Source organism: Solea senegalensis, linkage group LG13 (genome assembly GCF_019176455.1).
Source record: "Solea senegalensis isolate Sse05_10M linkage group LG13, IFAPA_SoseM_1, whole genome shotgun sequence".
NCBI classification, from domain to species: domain Eukaryota; kingdom Metazoa; phylum Chordata; class Actinopteri; order Pleuronectiformes; family Soleidae; genus Solea; species Solea senegalensis.
Window position 1 is genome coordinate 13,952,684 of NC_058033.1, and position 10,695 is coordinate 13,963,378.

The 10,695-nt window shown below is 42.3% G+C and overlaps 1 protein-coding gene across 8 annotated transcripts in view; it reads left to right on the top strand.

The window, feature by feature from the left end:
• The window catches only part of ncor1 (nuclear receptor corepressor 1), a 54,545-nt gene extending 43,961 nt beyond the window's left edge, over positions 1-10,584 (top strand). For 4 of the 8 annotated variants that reach the window (XM_044042157.1, XM_044042164.1, XM_044042162.1 and 1 more), the window contains 14 exons: positions 115-315; positions 740-889; positions 2,026-2,217; positions 2,328-2,463; positions 2,937-3,418; positions 3,555-3,671; positions 4,262-4,413; positions 4,528-4,742; positions 4,836-4,976; positions 5,707-5,852; positions 6,048-6,101; positions 6,179-6,343; positions 6,433-6,609; positions 8,285-10,584. In XM_044042157.1, coding sequence (XP_043898092.1) covers positions 115-315; positions 740-889; positions 2,026-2,217; positions 2,328-2,463; positions 2,937-3,418; positions 3,555-3,671; positions 4,262-4,413; positions 4,528-4,742; positions 4,836-4,976; positions 5,707-5,852; positions 6,048-6,101; positions 6,179-6,343; positions 6,433-6,609; positions 8,285-8,499 — 2,543 coding nt within the window. In that variant the 3' untranslated portion in view covers positions 8,500-10,584. The remainder of the gene's footprint in view (positions 1-114; positions 316-739; positions 890-2,025; positions 2,218-2,327; positions 2,464-2,936; positions 3,419-3,554; positions 3,672-4,261; positions 4,414-4,527; positions 4,743-4,835; positions 4,977-5,706; positions 5,853-6,047; positions 6,102-6,178; positions 6,344-6,432; positions 6,610-8,284) is intronic. The other 4 variants (XM_044042158.1, XM_044042165.1, XM_044042160.1 and 1 more) reach the window with 3 other exon arrangements.
• The last annotated feature ends 111 nt before the right edge of the window (positions 10,585-10,695 follow it).

Below are 10,695 nucleotides of genomic sequence, written 5' to 3' on the forward strand. Positions count from 1 at the left end.
AGGCATTACATGTCCAGGATCTTTTTTCATCTATTGACGTCAACAATTGCGATCAGTATCTGTAAGCCTTCTGTTCATGTGTTTTGTTTTTGTTCCTCTTGTCTTCTGCTACAGCATTTATGTTCTCCAGGCAGCCGTCCCCATCAAACTACCACAACACTTACCAGCTGTACACCATGGAGAACACACGGCAGACCATCCTCAACGATTATATCACATCCCAGCAGATGCAAGTCATTCCCCGGCCCGACATGACCCGGGGATTATCACCACGGGAACAAACCGTCGCTATGCCTTACGCAGCTGGAGGACGAGGTACGGCCCTCCACTAGCTGATCCTCCCTCACCTGCCACATCAGGCAGGGGTGGTAGGGGCTGTTGTGTGCCGATTGTGTGCTTGTGAAGTAGTGGCTACCTTTTCCAGACGCCCAGAAGCAAATGACCTGGAATCAAATTTGCTGATTTGCTCTTTATATTGGGGGCTGCAACTGATTTGGCTACTACTACTACTGTTCAATTTACCAAGTAGTTATTGTTATCCATTCTCCCTGTGCTGAGTGGTTACCTCTTACAGGTTAACCACTGTTCCACTCTCTTGTGAGTCTGATCAATCTGTTTGTGGGAGCACTAACGGGAAGGTGATGGGTTACAGCTAAATGTATACGGTGTTCGTACATTCAGAAATTGATGGATTGGTTGTTGTTGTTCACGGCTGGCCCTTTGCTTCTGTCTGTAAAAGGGATTATTGATCTAGCCCAGATGCCTCCAACTATCCTGTTGCCTCACCCTGGGGGAACAGGTACTCCCACTTTGGAACACATCGCCTACCTCCCTGGAGCTCAGTCCCCTTTCCCTCCTAGGGCTTTCAACCCAACCTCCATATCGCCAGGTGAGGACCCCTCCCCTCCCTATCCCTACACCCCGTGTACCCTTATCTACTTAGCTCTGATCTTCATGTTCCTCACACCTCTATAAGAGGGCAGCCCTGCATTGTCCTGTGGTGTCAAAGGTCAGTTCTTCTTTTCCAGTCACACATAAAATTGAAGTCTTTGGTACATCCATACTACTCCATTTTCATTTTAAAAATGCATGAATTCTGACATGACTGCCGTCCATATTACCCCGATGTTTTAGCGCATCAAAATTTGTGAGGGTTAAAAACCCAGCTAGCTCTGTTTTAGCTCTGTTTTAGTTTGTTTCTAGCTCTGGCTGAGTAGTCTAGACAGGGCAAGAGCAAAGACCTTCAGAAATGATGGCGCTTTTACCCACATTCACTTTCTGATTAATTTGTTTCTGTCCATGACTATCAGTTCTGAAAAAGCTCTGTTAACACTTCATTCTAGTTTCAGTTTGACCTCATTAGACCTCAAAGAAATTGCTGCTGAATCAGAGCTCAAACGTTCATGTGGATGCAGATTTGTTTAGTCTGAAAATGTCTTTTTCAAATGAAAACATGGTGGCATGGATGTAGCCGTACTAAAGTCATACTGGGAAGGGTTTCTCACCAAACTGGCTGCTGCACGGTAATATAATTTGTTTTGTTATTCATACAGAAAGAAGAGAGTGTGTGCCCCTTAACAGATCATTGTAAATGTAGGGATGAAATGTGAAATTAGTTAGCAGTTTTAACTTTGAAATATCATGGTAATTCATGGCCATGTTGGCCATGTTACCTCAGTGGTCTCTTACATGTTGACTCAAATTTCATGTAAACCTTAAAATACGATCATGAGTGATTGGTCCAAACCTCTTTTATGTTTCAAACCAACATTGCAATGATTAAATGCCATATTGTATTTAATGTTTTTTGAATGTATCTGCAACCAAAGCAACAGTCCTGTTTGGTCTGGTGCACTCAAGGTTTCATCTTATAAAATTAAATATGGCAATATTCCTGGGATAGAATATTACCACGCTTTGATCGATTCAGAACTTGTCAGCACAGTCATGATCCATCCTGATGAGACCACATGACTTCACATGTTTAAAGCTCATGTCTGTGTTGTTTGTCATTGTTCTTCTCAGGCCATCCAGTCCACATTGCAGCTGCTGCCAGTGCAGAGAGGGAGCGGGAGCGTGACCGGGAGCGTGACCGGGAGCGTGACCGAGAGCAACAAGAAAAAGAGAGGGAAAAGGAGCAGCGGGAAAGGGAACGGGAAATGCGAGAGCGAGAACGAGAGCGGGACCGAGAGCGAAGCAATGAATATATACGTGCAGGTGAGTTATTTTAATGCTGTAACTGTAGTACATGTTCTTAAAATAATACTTTTAATAAAAGGTGTCTGGCACTTGAAGCACTGTTACAATGTTTTATGTGTTTGTATCAGGTGTAGTAGAGCAGCCAGGGCGACCAGGGAGTCAAGGTTATCTGCACTCTACTTCTCCCTCGCTCAGGACACAGGACGTGGTGGTTCAACAGCGACCGAGTATTTTCCAGGGCAAGAGTGTCATCACTTCCCTAATGTAAGCATTTTCTTAGCTTTGTGTTCCCATCCTCTCACATACACACTGTGTGACTGAATGTGTGTATAGGGATATCATTGGGCAATTTACATCACATCATGAGATACATGTGTAGCGCAAGATCTATTACCAGTATGTATATACATTTCCTCTATTTTTTTTTTTTAACCTCAAAAATGTCCCTTCAGAAGGTAGAACTTTCTGGAAGTTCAGTCGGCATCGAGGTGGAACTTGCAAAGCTAAACAAACCATGTTTGCTGTAAATAATCCCAACTGTGGTGGCACATTTTCATAATAATCTCATCAGTTTCAGTTTAGCAGGAGTGTCTGTTAGCTCCGCTGTTAGCTTCTGTATGAATATTTTTTTTTTAACCTTTGCACACAGATAAAACAGTTGCAGTGGAAATGGCCTAAAGACACCTTTCAACTGAACCCAACTCTCAGTGAATATTTCTCATTCTACATTTCCTTAGGCCCCATTCTGCAGCAGCAACTTCAACAGCACAGAGTAGCTCTCGCTACAGCACTGCTGCGGATGCTCTGGCTGCGCTGGTGGATGCTGCAGCCTCTGCCCCACAGATGGATGTGTCCAAGGTGAAGGAGAACAAACATGAACGGGATGACGACATGCATTCAGCGGCTGCAATGCGGCGAGGTTCCAGCATCCCCGAACAGCAACAACAGGAGGCAGAAAGGCGATCCGTGCAGTCACCATATGGTGCCATGTCTCTGCCAGGAGGTAAGCCCCATTCAGCTTACTCCGAAGGCCCTGGCGCTGGGACTAAAGATAAAGGACCTCAAACTTCAAAGTCCCGCATTGAAGAGGAGCTTCGAACCCGTGGAAAGACAACGATCACAGCTGCCAGCTTCATCGACGTCATTATCACGCGGCAGATAGCCTCTGACAAAGACTCACGAGAGCGAGGCTCTCAGAGCTCTGACTCCTCTAGCAGCTGTAAGTATGACAGATACATGTGACTAGAACATAAATGAGTTCAACCTTGAAAGTATATTATTATTATAATAATATTTTTTAAACAACAAATACTATGCTTCATGGAAATAACTCATTGTTCATACTTTCCTTGCAGTGTCATCTAGTCGATATGACAATACAGCTGGAGGAGCCATTGAGGTGATCAGTCCGGCTACTTCCCCAGTCCAACTCCAGCAGGACAAACCGGAAGATGGGCAACAACAGGCAGCAGGTATAAACACATGCTGCTTTCACACATGCACTCAACTTAGTAAATTCTCTTGCCAGCTGCCATTTTTCTCTTTCTCTTCATTAATTACCAAGTGAACTCATGTGCCAGCGTGATCCTCCAGACTTTCCTGATGTTGTGAACTTTTCTCACCCAGACAGTGTTTCACTGTGTTCAACAACAAACTCTGAAGAATGTCTGCACCCGATCCTTGGACACTATTCAGAGTTCATGTCTGAAAATAAAGTGTGTCAATTCTTGGAAGTGGAGTATTGAATGTTTCAGTTTGTTTCAAAGATGACAGCTTAACAACCATGAGGTTCATTTGACACAATTTGGCTATATTTAGCTGTAGAGTAAACATAAGCATAATGTGAATGACTTAGCCCCGACTGACCTTTTCATTTGAGACTGGTGGATTCCTCTGCACAAGTGTAGTCACCAGACACGCTTGAGGTTATTCTGGACACTTGCAAGAAGATGCAGATCAGTTAGTGTTAGTGCACAGCATATTGGTTCCTTCCAATCTCAAAACCCCCAAGCTCAAACAAATTTTTTCCTTAACAAAGACACTATCCTTGGTCTTTTTTCAGCAGCTGGCATGCGGGCCTATGATATGAGTCGTTATCGGCCATCAGCAGAGCCACAGACCAGTTCCCAACAGCCTCCTCCCTCCCAGGCAGAAAGCTACTCTCAGATGTCCAAGACTCATCACAAAACCATGACCTTAGCCGACCACATTTCGGTAAGTTATGTGAAAAACTATATAAAAAGTATTGTGCCGTGAAACAAATTTACACTCTTTTCTTTTTTTTCTCACAACTAATTATCACCTGATTTTGTGGTTCTTTTCATGCAGCATATCATAACCCAAGACTTTGCCCGGAATCAGGACCCTGTCCCAGTCTCTTCCTCATCTGCAACATTCCAGAGCATTGTGCCACCTGTGTCATCTTCAGGTCGGGCCAAGGTGCCCAGTCGCTACAGTCCTGAGAACCAGGTCCAAGCCCTGCACCACCAGAGACCCTCCAGTAGAGTTTCGCCAGAAAATGCTTCTGACAAACCCAGAGCCAGGTGTTGTGGACCAGACTGCTAACTCTGGCATAATGGCATTAAGACTTACTATGCATTATGTGTCTTAACGTCCATCTGTTTCTTCTTTTCCAGGCCTGGTAAGTCTCCAGAGCGAGGAGGCAGGCCGATGGAGAACTATGAACCCATTTCTCCTCCACAAAGCTACCAGGGCATGGACAAACAGGAACCTGTTGGGCCTCCTCCTCAGAGGCGAGAGGCTGAATCTGAAATCAGGTACAGGTCCTGCCCAGTTTGATTGGATTCTCAGGTTTTTTTTTACATTTATAGGGATGTAACACTATCACTATATCACAATAATTGTTATACTGGTGACTTGTTATCTTGTCACCCATCTGTGCTGATTGAGAGGCTTTTCTTAGAGAACTGGCTATAGCAATTATAGCAATTACAGCATTGCGTTACTTGTGCGATTTGCTTTTTTATTAATTAATGTGAGAAACGCAAGTAAATGCAACCTGCAACTACTCACCTGGGGCTAATGTCAGAGCTAAGCCACAGCCAACAACAAACCTGGTGAGTCCTTAAAATAAGTGTTACACATATTTTCATTAGGACCCATTGACTAATACAATCTCAGGTCCACAACAGTTCCAGAATTGATTATAGCCTTTCATCCCTAATATTTACATATTTATAGGAACTGACGCCATAAATGTTAGTTACAGTAATAGAATTACAATAACATGTAGACAAAGGGAGAACGGTTTTGTGCAACTTGTGTGTATTGTGCCATCTGTAATGTAGGTGTTCTATATCAAATAACTAGTTTTTCCACATTTGTTCTACACATTGATAAACAAGGTTATTAGCACTGTGGCATTTGACGGCATGACTGTACTGGCAGAATGCTCTCCCTTATCAACAGCTATTTGACATCGCAGCAGGGTTCAAATTTCCCAATCTTTCTGAGTGCTTATTTTGACTCTTTACACACTTGTTCAAGGAATGACTCAAGATCCCCAGGGAGTGTCGGGTATTTGCCATCCTTCTTCACCAAGCTGGAGAACACCTCACCAATGGTGAAATCCAAGAAGCAGGAGATCTTTCGTAAGTTGAACTCCACCTCTGGTGTTGGTGATTCTGATGTTGGTAAGTGGGTCATGTCTTATCGTCCTTCTTCAAACTAACATGCATGCATCAGATGATATAACACACTTGTTAATGTGTGCCTCCGAGACGCATGTGTTCAAGACATTAACTCCCATTTTTTAAAGCTCACTTTACACTTTGCATCACTCTTTTGTCAGCCATTCAGTTTCTCAGCTGCTAATCTTTTTCTTGCAGGGAATGCCCAACCAGGCACAGAGATATTTAACTTGCCCGCTGTGACCAGCTCCAGTAAGTAGCAGCGAAGATAACACTTTACTTTTATTGATCTATCGAAACTCACCGATATGTTGTGTTTTGGTTTATAGGCAGCATCAACCACAGGAATCCTTCCTTTAGTGATCCAGCCAGTAACCTGGGACTGGAGGACATCATCCGCAAGGCTTTGATGGGAAACTTAGAGGAGAGACCAGAGGAACACCAGGGAGGTGTTGGGGATGGCCGCCAGGAGGCAAATCCATCACCTAGTATGGGTATGCACTAATCGAATTGCCAACATTACACATGATACCATATTTATGTTTCCGTCTGACTGATGCATTTTATTTGTTCAAATCTCCAGGGAAGCAAAAGCAGGGCAAGGCCAACAGCCGTAAATCCAAATCTCCTAACCCGGGTCAGGCCTACGCTGGAGGGGAACGTCCCTCTTCAGTGTCCTCTGTCCACTCTGAGGGAGATTATCACAGACAAGCCCAGGCCCAACCCCAGTGGAGTTGGGATGACCGACCCTCATCTACAGGTGAGCTGCCCCAGTGAACACACCTCCAAAAGTGGTTAGGGCGTTCAAATGTGGCCACATTCTTTTGCATGTGTGAATGCGAATGTGTCACCAAGATAAACAATTCACTCACTCAACTGGCATACCCTGGCCTACTTCAGATTCATGATACATCCAAAGTACAATTTCACTCCTCAGTTGCCTTAACAGTGATTCCGGCTTTTAAAAAATCTAATTGGAGAGTGAAATGGCATTTATAAGATGAAATATGGGGCGTCACTTGGGCTCTAATCTCTGGCATGTCTGGCCCAGTCTGAGTCCACACTAATAATAACCTAATATATTATAGTAATAATAATAATAATAATAATAATAATAATATATACATAGACACATTCTGCTCCTTGGCTATTTTGATGCCAGGCTACAGCTTAAACTAAAACTAAAATACAATGCAGATTGTAAAAAGAAATAAAGAAAGAATTATTCTAAAATTGAATTATCCTACAAAATGTAGACTAAAAGGACAGACCTCAACATCATTCCCATTGCAAGCATGTGACATCAACAACAATAATAACAATAATAATAATAATAATTATAACTTCGATCTCTAAAGCGACTTTCACAAAACCCAAGGTCACTGTACAGGATCAGTAGAAAAACCAGGTGGCAAAAGCCTGCAGGAACAAGTGTTGCTCCAGAGACTTAGGAAGATGCTGTGCTCTTTCATTGTTTTATAACCATGACAGAATTATAAAATACACAGAGTTCTCACTGTGATTTATCTAAAATGTAATTAAAAAAGAATTCTCACTGTTCATGTGGTCTGAATAATTGGTTTGTCCTAGAAGTTGGAAATTCTCCCCACTTGCATACACTGGTACCAGGTTAATCAGAATTACATAGAGTGATTGGATCTCCTGAAGCGGGCACCACCAAATGGCAGACCTCGGTCCAAGTTACAGTTCAATCTGGACCTGTGACCAACTTCTGATAAATGAATGAGAAAATACGGCAATCGTTCACATGATCATAGCATCACTCAAATGAGCCAATCAAATCGATTGTTTACTGCAAGAGAGACGTGGGAATGAGAAGACGTGGCGTTTAAAAGTGAATGGATGGACCAATATATGTTTATTCTTCTGACAGCAAGTACCAAACCTTGGTTTCATATATTGTGAAACCGTGGCACAAAAGCGGGAATGTTGAGTGTCACTACGAGACCAAACAGAGATCCTTGAGGAAACATATCCACACAGTAGTCGGAATTGAGAGCACCCGAATACCCGAATCATCACAGCAATTGAATTGAATACCCCTGTCCAAGAGCCATGTTTCCACCTAGTGGTTCAGTTTGGTACAGTACCGCACATTTTATTTTGCATTTCTATTAAGAATAGTATAAAAATAACCAACCCCAACCATGCAATTTTTTGGCACCTTTCCCTTGGGATACCAGAGTAAAATGTTACCGTACAGTAAGGGTGGAGCTAGACCGGCTCTCAACAGTCGTGTTCGATGTCGTCATTTGTTTAGTTGTTGTCACACTGGTACAATGTCATGCTATGTATCTTGCTGATGAGGTCAGCTGGCACAGCCCACACCCCGCCTACCAAATAAACGTACTGTACTGTCGAATATTGTCAAGTGTAGTACTGTTCATAAATTTCTCCACTTCTTCTTTCTTCAGGATCCATGCAGTTCCCTTACAACCCACTGACCATGCGCATTCTAAGCAGCACGCCACCAACCTCCATAGCCTCACCCTCCATTCAGAGCCAGCAGCTGCAGCAGCAGCAGCAACAGCAGCAACAGCCTGCAGCTGGAGCGCCGGTGGCACAGCAGCGTGTGTGGCAGTCTCTGCTGTCAGAGCAATATGAGACCTTGTCTGACAGTGATGACTGAGTCCTGCTGGCTACAGCTCCATTAACCACAAGAGACACCTGCACTGAGGCTTGTCTGTTCACCTCCCCTCTCCCAGAACTAACCTTGCTGATTGGCAAGGGTGACATGTTGATGGAGTGGTGTCTTTTTATTTTGGTGCTATGGCGCCCCCTGGCTGTTAGCTAAGGGTACAAGCAGCAGCCTGTGACAGGCGGGGCTCTCCAGAACAAGACTTGCTTTGGTCCGGATGCACTCACCCAGCGTGTTGGAAAAATCCAACAGAAGTCAACTGAGGGGTTGACATGAGCTACAGTAAAGATGAAGAACTTAATATGTAAAAAGAAACAACATAAGAGATTATTTCTGAATTTTGTTTGATTTCTGTAAAGATATACTTTGTCTTTAAGAAAATCATTGTATGTAAATAGAGTAACCTTTTGCAGTGTTTTTCTTACCTTGATTATTTCCTATTTTAATGTCGCTTTTAAATTGATCCACTTTAAATGGGAAGAGTTGGGGCATACACTTTGTTATCACAGTTGGTCTCTCCCAGTTCATCTCCACCCCATGTCACCCAAGCCCTGTTTTAATATTCTTACAATTGCGACAGTAAGAGAGACCAGACTGTGCTGCCCTGTGCACCACCTATCAAGCACCACCAGAGCCTGAAAATCATGGGACATTCGTGGACAAATGCAAAACACAGACTAACGTTTCAAATAGCTTTGGTATCTGATGTCTGTCTTCACCACACAGTGAAGATGGTGTAAGGATTGGTAGGTGTAATGTCTCACCCAGTTCTAGACAGTGAAATGTCTTCAAAAGTTGAGAACACTGGTGTCATAGTGGGAAGGTGAAATGTCTGATATAAGCTTAATTTTACCTGAAAAGATATCCTGATGACTACTCCTGGACCCAGTCTGAATAACAAAAGTGAGCCAATGAGTTTTTTGGGTTTTTTTTTTCCACTAGAGCTGACCATAGTGTGACACATGTTGCTGTTTCTCTCTGCAGCTTCCAGCTTGTCCAGAACAATCTGCAATATTGTCCTGGTTAAAAAAACAAAACAAACAAAAAAAAACAACTGTCACAGACTCTTCTTTATTTCTTTTCTTTTTGTGACAGTTTTGCCATGCCATGTGACTTGAGAAAGAAGGCAGCTTTAAGTAATTTTCTCAGAGATATATGTTGTTTAATGTTTGTATTTCTTTAGTCCCCTTTTTTTTTATACTATCCTGAAAATCTGAACTCTGTAAATTGTCTTTCCATTACACAAAAAGACAAAACTAACCAAACATAAAGAATGGTCTGCACCATTGTTGCACTTTTTTGCTTTGTAGCTTTTGACAACAAAAAGCATACTACCTGCTGTGTAACTTATTCATCCCCTAGCACAGGAGTACCCGGTATACTCCGTATACTCCCACTACACACAAAAACCTGTATGTTTTGATTTCCTGTCTTTTCTTATAGCTGGTACATGAGTTTGTAGTGTGACACTTGCCTCGCAGTTACGGTTTTAAGTGTATGGTACAGTTAACTATTTGCTTAATCTCACTTAATCTCTGCTTTCAGTGTGTCATTCAACAGGCATAGATCTTAAATATGAATTATACTTGGTCAACATCATAAATGGCAGTAATGTTCCTTTGCAAGTCATATTTTTTTAATATGTTAAATACCATATTTTGACTTTGCTAAGCTTTGCTAAGTAAACTAATCAGTTCTGCTCTAAACTTGACATTTTGTTTGAATCATTGTCATAGCATATGTTATAATTTTTATTTTCCTGTAATTTTCAACATCTTTGTTACTCGTCCCGCTTGGGTGGGATGTTATGTGTTTACAAAGGAAATGACAAAAACGTTTACAAACTTGAATCTTAAAGAAATCCAACATGAAGCCGAAAAATAATTAGAGCATCTTTTCAGCTCTCTATCAAACACACAGTGGTGACTTTTTGTCTTTTTTTGAAATTGAGACTTGAAAACCCGTGTATCCTATGATGTTAAAATGCAATGTTTGTATCGCACAATGTCTCTTAGTAGGCTATTACAAGAGTTCAGACCAATCAAATAAAGTGGATCAGTTCTCCACCACTGAAAATGTGTAGGCAGGTGTCTTTATCTTTTTGACGAGTGGGATGTTGCACTGTATCCCTATTTCTGTTGCTGCCAGGTTAAACACGCAGTATGAAAAAAAACAATTGTTGAAATG